Source organism: Pholis gunnellus (assembly GCF_910591455.1).
Source record: "Pholis gunnellus genome assembly, chromosome: 15".
NCBI lineage: Eukaryota > Metazoa > Chordata > Actinopteri > Perciformes > Pholidae > Pholis > Pholis gunnellus.
Genome location: NC_136542.1, coordinates 14,674,058 through 14,686,438, shown reverse-complemented (window position 1 = coordinate 14,686,438; position 12,381 = coordinate 14,674,058). Strand labels below are relative to the sequence as shown.

General features: G+C 45.1%; 1 protein-coding gene across 1 annotated transcript in view; it reads left to right on the top strand.

The window, feature by feature from the left end:
* arhgef10 (Rho guanine nucleotide exchange factor (GEF) 10) overlaps positions 1-12,381 on the top strand; it is a 43,475-nt gene that overhangs the window by 9,360 nt on the left and 21,734 nt on the right. The window contains exons 3-18 of the mRNA XM_079174229.1: positions 1,527-1,943; positions 2,973-3,323; positions 4,145-4,181; positions 4,453-4,541; positions 4,861-4,917; positions 5,382-5,569; positions 6,637-6,753; positions 7,265-7,376; positions 7,571-7,683; positions 7,782-7,859; positions 7,941-8,120; positions 8,682-8,798; positions 9,063-9,155; positions 9,634-9,804; positions 10,552-10,697; positions 11,290-11,474. Of these exons, the coding sequence (XP_079030355.1) occupies positions 1,527-1,943; positions 2,973-3,323; positions 4,145-4,181; positions 4,453-4,541; positions 4,861-4,917; positions 5,382-5,569; positions 6,637-6,753; positions 7,265-7,376; positions 7,571-7,683; positions 7,782-7,859; positions 7,941-8,120; positions 8,682-8,798; positions 9,063-9,155; positions 9,634-9,804; positions 10,552-10,697; positions 11,290-11,474 (2,451 nt within the window). The remainder of the gene's footprint in view (positions 1-1,526; positions 1,944-2,972; positions 3,324-4,144; positions 4,182-4,452; positions 4,542-4,860; positions 4,918-5,381; positions 5,570-6,636; positions 6,754-7,264; positions 7,377-7,570; positions 7,684-7,781; positions 7,860-7,940; positions 8,121-8,681; positions 8,799-9,062; positions 9,156-9,633; positions 9,805-10,551; positions 10,698-11,289; positions 11,475-12,381) is intronic.

Genomic DNA, 12,381 nt, shown 5'->3' with positions numbered 1-12,381 from the left:
ACGGGGAGTTTCTTTTGAGTTAAGATTTACTTGGTCACTTTCAATGGACCGCGCAGGCCTTGGGGGCACAACTCGGCATGTTGCAACGGTGAACTAGCTTCTTTTGATGGTGAGAATAACCTTATCCGCTGAGCAAGAACATTGAAAATGGATATTGATAGAGGAGACACATGGAGTGTCAAAAAGGAAAGGGTAGAGACGTGGTGCTATAGCAAAGCTTTGTGGAGCATCTTCACATTTATCTGCAACTCAGGAAGGGAAAGGTCAAAATGGCGAAACTCGGGATCGAACCGGGGACCTTTTTTAGACCTCTAAAATGAACCTGCGCAAACTTGGAATTTTTCTGTTTTCTTTGGGAACACAGGATATGAAAATCCGGCTTTTTAGACTGTAAGTTAATACAACCGAGCTGTGGCTACTGAGGAAAGTGCTCTCGAAGAATGTGCGGTATGCTTTGAAGCAAAGCTGTGACAAAGATAGAATATCCTCCTTAAAGTTTCACGTTTGGCCCAGCGACACTTAAGGGTTAAATGGTGCGATTGGGAGTTCCTTCCATTCAGGCTCTGTGGTTTATCCTTCTGTGAACCCAGTTTAAAGGATTGCCTAATATGTTCCACAACATTTAATTCGGGTTGAATCTTTTTTTTGGACTGTTTTCTTTACTGAAGTCTTTTCTTTTTTTTTCTTTCACTCCGCCACTGAATGAAACCTGAAATACTTTCATTCACACATTCAGCTCGGGGCCCAAAAACATGAAGCCGGCTGATGAAAGTCGAGCCGTGGCATTCCTAATCCGTCAACGCTCTCTCGTGCTCCTTTTTCATTGAGCTCTCCCTGACTCGGGGCCCACGCTCTGTTCATCAGATCAGAAATAATGCAACGCTCCGGCTGTGCTCGTCACTAAAGGGAGTAGCGGCCCTCCTTCCTGCAGGCCTAATTGCAGTGTGGAAACTGGAAAGACATTTGTTGTTCCCCCTTTCCTGTCTGCGAGAGCGCTGATGCGAATGTGACGCCCATTGAACGTTCACTACACCTCCCAGCTCTGCCCTAGTTTGTCTTTGCTATAGAGTAGAGCAGCTGGTGTGCTGTTTTTGGGTGCAGAAACCAATCCCCTCGTGTAAGAATTTCTCTAAGAAAACATACCGCTGTAGTAGACCCCACCCTTAATTATGAGTCTGTTTGTGGCTCAGTGTTTTAACTTGAAGCAGCCCAAGGACTAAAACTGCCACCCACGGCGTATCTGTAAACACTCTCTAAAGGAGTCTGAGCGTGAAATGATATGATTATTGAGTTAAATCCTAAATTTAACTTGTGTTTCGCCCAATCCTGAAAAGCCGACAGTGTGGTGTGATTGTCTGTCATCCAGGAGTTCTGTAAGTTATTAGCCGAAGCTAATTTCTATACAGAGCGTGTATCTACTCGGCTGTTGCAGTAGATAAACGGGTCACAATCTTCCAGAAGTTTAGATATTAGTACTTTATTTAATAGTATGCTTTCACCTTCACAAGTCTTCTCTTTTTTTTCAGTGTTGGCCGACAGCGTCCCCTTCGCAGATGAAGATGAGGGCGAAGCCTTCGACTTTGATGACAGCGGTGATGACATCCCTGAGGCTGAACGCCTGCCCCCTGCACCTCCAGCTCCCCTTGCCCCAAGCAGCAATGATCAGGACAAGACGAGGGTCGGTCCCCCCGAGGGCCATCTCGCCGGCCCGGACCCCCCAGCACCTTCCGACACAGCTCCATCATCAGAAGACACGACAGTTGCCACAAGCGGATCCTCAGCAGCAGCAGCAGCAGCAGCAGCAGGTGGAGCAACAACAACAACATCAGCAGAAGGAGAGGGGACATCTGCTGCTGAGGGCACGGATGACATGGAGACAGATTTACCACCACCTCCACCCCCTCCTCTTGAAGATGCCGCAGAGACGGATCCTGCGAGAACAGGTTTGCGTCCCAAAAGTGTTGACACTGACAGGAGTTTCTCTGCACTACGGTATTTGGAAATTAGTTGGCTGCAAATAACAGCGATTAAAAAATTCTCCACATTCCCCTTTCTTGTTTGTGTACATTATCTGGCTGTGATCTAGCCCCTTCAGCTCATGCTAAAGTAGGGCAGCCTGTCTCTCTCATGACACCTTGTATCTCTGGCTGCCTGGTGCTGGAGTTTGTCTGGCTTTTATCACTGAAAGCCTTGACAGCAGCAGCAGCAGCAGCAGCAGCAGGCCGGGCTAGGCTCTACTTGTTCTCACTCATTCTGTTGTACTGCAGTGAAGGAATGTCAACACTGCACACATTTCTTTAGGTTTTCCCCCTTTTTAAAGCATGTGCGATTTGAACACTCGCAGGCCTTGCATTTCCATCATCATGAGAAATCTCAACTGGCCATAATTCATAACGTGTATCTTCTGATTCTCACGTCTTAAAGTGCCGCATGGTTCCCTGATCTACAGCGCCTCTGTGCTCTTAACCAGAGCTGCTTGCAAAGGCTCATCCAGAATAACAACACTCTGGGAAGGTGTCCTCCCTCTGAAGGTCTACAACCAAAATCGTTTGAAACAAAGATGGAAGCAAAGACATTTTTCCCCATATTCATACAGGGCTTTTTGAGGTGGACCACTCGATCGGTTTCTAGTAAAAGAAGACTTTCTTTACTAGCGCGAAGGAGCCTGTAAAATAACAGAAAAATGCCTGAAGGCCGCTGTGTGATGGGATGCTCTACCAACAGGTTAATGAACCCAGAACTAAGTTTTGATAAGCTGCCGAACCGAAATACTGAGCTGCTAAGAAGACAAAAGTGAGGCATCAGCAGGAAGAATGGGAACACTGTGGGACCCTGACGCTCCGTATGCGTAGTAGTGTTCCAAATGTCAGTTTTAGGCCATCTATGTTTCAGTCAGAGACTTAATTTCGAGCTGTTTCAATATCATTGTCCCTGACGTGGTATTTTGTGATGTGTCCTCTGTCGCCCACCAGGCAGTGAAGGCCAGGACGAGTCCATCAGTGACCCTCACCCTCCACAGGCCGTCCCCCGAAGCTCCTCCCAGGGCAAAGTCAACCCCTACTCTGTGATCGACATCACTCCTCTCCAACTGCAGCAGCTCGAGCAGCAGCATGGACCCTCCTCCTCCTCCGCCGCTTGCTCGCCAACGGAGCCCAAGGAACCGGAGGGAGAATCCCAGGACATCCCCAGCAGCCCCGTCGGCGTCACTTCAGGATACTCGGTCCCAGTGCCCTGTGGCTACGCAACCCCCTCTGGTGTGCCGCTCATCACGCCGACGTACACCACACCCGTCCTCATTCGACACCTCTCCATGGATGAGGATGGTAAAGTAGAGCCGAGACAGAAAATTCTCTGGTTTTGCTTTTTACTTTTGAGGGAAATTCTTCCCTCTCCTTTTCTCACTGCACTCGGACCTAGAGATGCAATGCAATGACACGTAAATGCTGTCTCAGCTACTTCTATCCTCCGTCCTGTCTTCTTTCTCTTGTTTTTCCTAAAGCCTTGCCACAAGGAAGTAGGGGCTAAATTTAGCCCTCCCCAAAGATCTGTGCTGTGCTGTGAGGGTTTTCCGGTTTCCTTCAAATCTGGCAACAGCTGAGCCCCGAGCCTGTGGCCGGGCTCAGCTGAAGAGTCTGGTTACACTGTCATTATCTTACCACGGTCACACCAGATTGAAATACTTTTGAGAGTCATATTCATGATGATGTGGAAAATCCTTTACACGTTTTGCAGTGTTGTCATCTGCAAGTTGTGGCCATGACGTACAGTTATCTCTATTGCCACGACAAGTTCCAAGGAAAACGGAAGGTTTATCATATCATTTTTAAATTGGGTACGTTTGTGAAGTGAAGTTTGTGGAAGCACATTAATAAGGAAAGAATCGTCTTGACTAAATCGAATGGTAATTGAGGAGATACCGAATCGTCAGTGACACCTGGTGGCGTATGAGGAACATTACAACAGAGTTTCTTAATTAATCTATTTATTGTTAGTCATTTGCGTTTGCTTGACATGCGGTGTGCTGATTTCTGGAACAATTATATTGAGGATAATATTAAACATAATAAATGTATCCTTCATTCCATGCTCTTAACAATACTTTACAACTTCCTTTCAGTAATGTTTTCTCTCTTTGTACCTGCAGTCACTGTGGTCGGGACTGTCAACACCTCTGTAGACGGGTATGTTTCATACTAAACAGCTGAAGCAAGTCTATACCAGTCATTTCATACATTTAGGGCGATGTCTTAAGAGAAGTACGCAGAGTAGACTTCCCACTTTCAGTTACAGTAATGGTTACTAAACCCTTTCCAGTATGTCATAAATTACAAACCCCCTCATGCCATGCCATAGATATATCATGTATCATTGTATTAATACAGAAAAAATAGTTCATTATTGGTTCTCTGACATTACACTGCCTAATTGTGTTTGTTTGCATGTTTCCTCAAGTGTTTTCACTGAAGAGTGTCCACCTATTAGAGAAGAGGACGCTTTGGCTAAATGGGCATCCGATCCCGCCAACACTGCATGGATGGAAAGTAAGGAACGAGATCCACAACAGTTGCACATCTTGTCGGGATGCATGAATCCTCTTCATGGAAAGAATGCTGCTGTTCTTTCAGTTCCCTGTACTTTCCTCTGCACATACGGTGCATGCCTTCAGGGGGATATTATCTTTGTTTGTTCTTTTGACACTGCTGAATTCCCAGACACTTCCTTCCCTGTTCTTTTGAGGAAGCACAGCCTTGTGTGTGTGTGTGCTTTTTCTTTTAGATCCCTTCTACATTGCATCCTGGTTGTTGTGTGATGTGACAAATCAGGCACTAGTTGTTGTGAACGGCTCTTTTTCTGCTTCAGATCCAGATGAGGTGATTTACGATGACGTGCCCAGAGAGAACTCTGACTCCAACACAGGTTTGTTAAAAAAGAAATTCAGGATTCGGTACTTTTTGTTCTCGTCTGTAGCTTTAAGCCTGTCAGCGCTGCTCACTTTCACTTCTATTGTCCTAATTTCTTTTGTCAAAAACTAGGATACGAATACATACTTTAGGCTTTTGCATGAAAATATTATGCTGATGTTGACATTTCTTGTTTGCAGTCCAAGACAATAGCCAAAGGATTAATATACATTTTTGTGATTTTACTGCTCATTTTTGTTGACTGTGTTAACAGTAACACCATACTTTACAAACACGATATTTATCACATGGTTGTTCAATTTGAGTGCAATATGTTGTTTTAGTGTTCATCTGCATATACATTTATGCTACTAACCTCTGATAGAAGAGCCCTACAAATTGTTTCTGTGGGTGCTTTGACTCACTAAACTTTCGTATTTCTGATGACATTGTCTGCGTCTGTCCTGTTGCTTCACACAGATCCAGATGAGATGATCTACGATGACGTGGAACTCGGCGAGGAGGGCGGCTGCAGCAGCTCCCTCGACAACGGCTGGAGCTCCAGCGAGTTTGAAAGCTACGACGAGGCCAGCGACGGGGAGGGTCGCCCTGAGAACGGCCTGCCACATGCCTTCATGAGAGGAAAGCCCCCCCAGAGGAAAACGCATGTGTGTATAACAATCACGCTCTCACTGCCCTGACAGCGTTACAGACACAACACGGATCTTATCACGTATCACGTGTATCACTGTACATCTGTAGGTGGGTGGATAACAGCAGTGGGTGAAGCAGAGAGTCATTTTTATTTGTAATTTGCAATTTTGCATTTGAAATTGTTTGTGATTAGCAAGAGGGCTTGTATCTCCTTTTCTACTCTATACATATCTACAGATATATATATATATATATATATATATATATATATATATATATATATATATATATATATATATATATATATATATATATATATATCTCTATCTATCTCATTGATATAGATCTGACATATTTGCTTGTATGAAGTTGTATTTTTCATTTCTAGGTTGAAACAAATCGTCTTATTGTGCCTGTTTTGAACCTTTTGGTCAAATTATTGGTGGATATAGATTTCAATAATGTCTATTTGTGCATGGATGTGGAGTCAATAGTTTATTTGTTTCTGCAGATTCTGGTTTACGGTCAGCGTGCTGCACTCTGTAATGTTTTGGATTGTGGTTTTGAGAATTCAGCTTCGCTTTTGTTTTCAGTGAACCACGGGGTCAGATATCAATGATTGCTTCAGAAGAAATCACCTCGTACATTTTATGTGTTGAGTTGTTACATCATTATTTACATATGAATGCAGCTATTGTTGACTTTATCAAAATGAAGGCAACATTGTGAAAGAAAAGTCAAACAAAAACCAAATGGTATTTTGGTTATAGACAATTTTTCAGAAACTGTCACTGTTATATTTTATTTGAGTCAGATTAATGTATAACTGCATTTCACAATATGTAAAAAAAAAAAAAAAATGCCCACAGTCATCAGATCAAGGCATGCTCTTTGGAAAAGTACATTTCTTCCCCTGATTCACAGTTTTAAATGAGTTACGCAGAATAATCTTTCGGTAAGGGGATAGCGGACAGCAGTCCAGCAACACGTTTATCAAGATTAAAGTGAGTTTGCTGGTAGATCTACGGTGCGAGGTCATTCCAAAACCATAACCAGTAACGCCTGCTTTGCTTTTGTTTAGCTCTCTCAAGATCTGACACGCTTGAAAGAACACTATGAGAAAAAGATGAAAGATCTAATGGCAAACACAGTGGGAACGGTAGAGCTGCAGCAGTTAAAACAGAAACACGAGCAGAAGGTAAACTACCTGAGGGCTCACCTCACCTGCCTGTGCTAGACAGTAGTCCCAAACCCTTAACTCTCACCCTGGGCGTCTCTCACTGACCCGGCCCCCTCATCCTGCTCAATGTGAATGACTGGTGGTGGTGGTGGTACTGGTGATGGGTTTGCATTCAATTAATTTGCCTCCCTGTCTGTTGCACTCACCTGTCTCGTTATATGTTCGTGCATTGGCGGTTGTGAAGCGATTGAGTTTGTGCTATTATAAGTAACTGAAAGCTGTCCTTCTGTATTTCTAGTATATGTTCCTTTCAGCTGATGTCCCACTCACTGTGTCGTTGTCTGGTCGACTTTGCTCTCCTTGTTGTCCTGTATCACACGACCTGCCGTTTATCTTCATCCCTCCTCTTAACACCGCTCCCGTCCTGCTTAGCTGAGTTCAGTAGCTTTTTCAGCCACAGGTGTAGACACATGTAGAATTTGTGTTACTTTTGCGATGTAGATAATGGTGTGTTTTTGTCTCATCAAAGATGCAAAAGCTGGTGAAGGCAGCTAAGGAAGGGACCAAAGATGGACTTGAGAAAACCAAAGCTGCAGTGAAGAAGGGACGCTCTTTCATCAAAACCAAGTCATTCTGTCATGGTATGCAGTTTGCTCTATTAAACAGCAAATTCCCTTAGCTGTACACATTCCCACTTAGCTTTTTTGTTTATGCTACACCGGTGTTAATGTAAAAAAAGTTCCATTTTTCTGTCTCTTCAGCATGAAGGCTCGTTTGTTTCATTGCCGTCGTGTATTCCTGGTGCTTTACGTGCTCTCTCGTCTTAATCCTTCAGAGAGGAAGTCGGCCTATTTTGAGGACGAGGAGTCTGAACTCTTCATTGAGGTGGACTGTTTCAATGTTGAGCCCGTGCTGTGTCCAGCACCAGCGGGTCTTTCACAGCAACAGGTAATAAACGCGCCTTTCAACGTCCATCCCAAGTTCTGTAACTCTTTTGCCGTTTTTAAGAAAGCCATGCCGAATGGGTTGGTGTGTTTCCTCCACAGCTGGTGAGAAGATGTATACTGGGTTCTATATTGGAGAGCGAGAAGAACTATCTTGATGCACTGAAAAGGATACTAGAGGTAAGCAAGTGCGGCTGCGGCTGATTGCCAAATCCACTTTGAAAGGTTTGTTATCACAGTTCACATTGTCTGCTTCATCAGCAATATGAGAAGCCCCTGTCCCAGCTGGAGCCGAGGCTGCTGAGCGACAGGAAGCTGAAGATGACCTTCTATCGGGTGCGTGAGATCCTGCAGTGCCACTTCCTGTTCCAGATCGCCCTGGCAAGCCGCGTTGCTGAGTGGGACGGCCTGGAGATGATCGGGGATGTCTTTGTTGCATCGGTAAGCTGGGGTTGTAAAGCTTCTTTTTTTTTTTTCAAGAAGACGCATGCTCTCTCATGCAGATGCAGAAATTGAAGTCTGTTCTCTTATAGCATGTAGTCCACCTTCCTCCTGCTTAGCGATTCAGAGGCAGGGATCCTCAAAACAAAAGGGCCTCATTTCCCACAGTCCCTGCTCATAACACCACTTCCTGGTTTTTTGTAAGGAAATCGACTCCTGGCATGACATCAGAGGAGCAGTGAGACCCATCTGAAGTCTGCTCACTACCCTCTGTCACCTCATATTTCATATCCCATCATAAAACAACAGAACTTGCACACCTGCGTGTGTATATGCATACACATACACACACGCAGTGATAGGCCCACATTTAATAATTGGACGGGCTTATTTCAGCCTTGAGAGCCACAGCGCTTTTCTTTTTTTTTTGTCAGAGCATTTGATTTATTGATGATTGTCGGGATGTAATGACAATTTCAACAAATACAAAAAAAAAAATGTTTTTGAAGAAGATCCCAACCCTAGCTGTAATGCGTTTTAAACATCTGTGTTCCTCCACAGTTCTCAAAGTCCATGGTGCTGGATGCCTACAGTGAGTATGTGAACAACTTCAGCACTGCAATGGCAGTGGTGAGGAAGACGTGCGCCGCCAAACCTGGCTTCCTGGAATTCCTCAAGGTTTGAGAAAACTGTTGAAACAGTGTCATGAATACATGTTCGCTTTGGATTTTCTGTTCTTTTGTTCTTGCGCTAAAGACCGCTAATTACATTACACACATATAACAGATAAATGCTAAATAAATGTACTCAAAAGTACTTGGATTAGCCTGGTAAATACAACTCAGTACCCTGCTGGCATGCTTTTAAGTCCTAATGCATCCTCTTAAAAACCGTTGGACTGGTTCCTCGCTACACTGCAGTGACCCGTCTTCTCCCCTACAGCATCGCCAGGAGACCAGCAGCGACCGGATGACTTTGTACGGCCTGATGATGAAACCCATCCAGAGATTCCCACAGTTCATTCTGCTCCTTCAGGTTTGATGAATTCTTATTTTACAGTAATCTAGAAGCCCGTGTGGTATGTCCATTGACCAGCAGAGGGAGTGCCGTACACATAAATCAAGGCGCTCTGTTTTTCAAAGTTCTTACCAACCAGAGAAATGGTCTCAGGGGAAATCATTTCCTCAGATCTCTTTTTAATCTTGCCTCGGCATATTGACTTTTCCTGTGCCTCTTGCAGAAGACCTCAGAAAATATAGGACACTGGGTTGCTTTATTCTTTTCGTAAAAAACATGTGTAAGAGCACGTTATGTTATAAAAAAAAAAACATCAGTCATGACATGAGGATGTGTGCTGTATAGATATAGAACAATGGATGAGAAGCAGAGAGAGCATGCTTTCAAATGCTGTTGGGACGCAATTATGCAGAAAACACTGGGAGAGTGGTCCTCAGTGTGTATAAATCGGCGACTGATGACTAAAGTGTGACTTGTCTCTGTGCATCCTCATCAGGACATGCTGAAGAACACACCAGTGGGTCACGCAGACCGTCTGCCCCTGCAGATGGCCCTGGCCGAACTGGAGACACTGGCGGAGAAGCTCAACGAAAAGAAGAGGGAGGCCGACCAGCGCTGCGAGATCCGCCACATTGCGAAGGCCATGAACGAACGCTACCTCAACAAGGTCCGCCCACTGCTCAGTGTGTGTGTGTGGGGGGGGGGGGGGGTCTGAATCATCGTACTGTACGACGCTGTAGCGTAACGCAGTCAGTGTTCTTGACACATGAGGTTCTTGCACGTGAGATTGGTTTGAGTTGATGATTTACTCATCGCTCCGTCAGTGCACACATTTTGGCTGATGATGTTTTAAGTCTTTGAGCATATGCTGTGGCATTTCTCTCCGTCCCAGTGTGGGCGGCCATCCGGCACTTCACATTTTTTTTTTTCAAGTATTCTCTTGCATGAATAGCATATTTTTAGCGCGCGGCTTCGCACATAGGCACACAATACCAGCTCTCCCCAAGGTGTAATTATTTGTCTATCTGCAGCCACCCACTCTGGCATCTGTGTAGAAACATGTGTTTACAGGATACCCTGTATGAGGCAGAGGAGTTTAGTTCATCATGACCTTTTTAATCGTCGAGAGTCTCTGTTGATAGCCACATATTGTATGCTTTCACACAAAAGTGGATGGTTTCACAGGCGGGAATGACAGGAAACATGGGGGAAGGAGAAGCGATATGTGACAAAGGTACCCAGAGTCAAAAAATACACCAGCTGAAATGCATTCGGATTGTTTTCTTGTGTGAACCAGTGAGACGCGAGTACTCTTGGTCTCCGTGTGGTCTACTTTTCTTCACCGAGCTTGGTGTTGTCCGCTAAATACTTTACGTGCGTTCACGTCGTATCATTTCTCATCCCGGTCCCTTAGCTTCTGAGTAATGGCAGCCGCTACCTGATCCGCTCGGACGACATGGTGGAGACGGTCTACAACGAGCGTGGTGAAATCATCAAAACCAAGGAGAGACGCCTCTTCCTGCTCAATGACGTTCTCATGTGTGCCACGCCCAACATCCGGTAAGAGTGCCCGCAAACCAGACAGACCTGTTCTTTAATCTGCCCCCTAATTTGCACCTTGGGCGCCATATCCTATAATCTCTTTACTATTTTACAAATTTAGAAACTAATTGTGGTGTGTGTATTTTTGTTGTGGTCTTGTTTGTATAGTTCACTTAAAGGAATGTGTTTAACGTAAGTAAGATTTCCTGACGGTAAGAATCTATCTTAAAGAGACTCTGAAGTGTAGAGAAAGATGGTCGGCACACGTATGAAGCTGGTGACCTCGGGTGACTTTTGACCACACTGGATCTGGCGGTTTGGACCCATATGTACCCACTGTGGCTTGCTTTTCAGCCAAGAGTGATGGAGAAGCCCCCGTTCCGCGGCTTTTTCAGCTTCTGTCCTGTAATTGTAACATGACGGTCACCACATACTGCCTCTTGGAAAAATGATTTTCTAGATGAGTGACGTCTACCTCCTCTTATCTTTCAAACTGCACCGATCTTTTCTTGCACTCGCATTTCCTCCTCACACGGTGCCAAAGAGACGAACAACATGAACACGAGCCACTTTTTTCACGTGACCTTCCTCTCTGTCGGCTCTAACCCAGGTGTCAGGATGGCAGTGGGAGCGGCAGCGGCAATGCCCCACCCGACCAGAAGTTCCTCCTGAAGTGGAGCGTGCCTCTGGGCTTCGTGGAAGTGCTGGAGTTCGGATCCAGCGAGGACATGGCCGACAACAGCCGCTACCCAACGTCCCATTCAGGGGAGAAGGTGGTCATCAACGCTAAGCCAAGTAGGAACCACACTGTCACAGGTTTTAAAGTATAGCTCTATTAGCTATGCTATATGTAGCTACCAATATTGCTTGCAGCATTGCAAAAACTATAGTAGTCAAGAGAGATTTGATCGTTGCTGTAGCACATTCACATCTCAGTCTGGCCCAGGCCATCCAGCCCGACTGTGTACTTTTTTCCTTCTGCAATCCTCTGGTCTGCTGCCTTCCAAGTCCAATGATTTCAGTCTTTCCACTGGGCTCTCCCCTGTCGCAGACAGCTGCTCAGCCACTTTAAAAAAACACACACACAAGAGGCATGACGAAAGTGTATATTTTTGTGGTGAGAGCTCTGCAGTTTTTATTCCAGGATGTAGATTTCTTTCTGTTTGTGCCGAGGTAAGTGGTGAGTGCTTTGATGCTGTATTATCCCTGGTATGTCGAAGGTCTTATGTATTCAAGCTGAGGTCGGAGGCTCAGTCTGTCGGTTGCCAATGCTAGTGGGCTGGAATCGCTACCACTGAAAAACACACTGCACACTGTAGCTCACTCTCTTTTTCTCGCTCCGTCCGTCTCTCCATCGCCCTCTAATCTAACATCCGCAATCCAGTTACATAATCAGTCTTTTGCAGCCAGGTGTCACATTTATCATTTAATAGTTGGTGGTTTTTATGTGTTGTAGCAGACAGTCCACCTGCCATGTTAGATTATTCCACCTTTCCCCTCTTCCACAGCCTTAGAATACTGTAGCCTTCTTTTATCTGCCTTTTTATACCCTTTTTCCTTTACCTTCACTTAAGCCGCTCTTGGCACCCTCTCTATTGCACCCATGTTCTTTCAGAGCCTCGGTCTCTCTCCGATACTTCACTGAGCTGTCTGAAAAGTCGAGCAATTGCGTGATTGTAAGTAACAGATGGCACAAACGGAC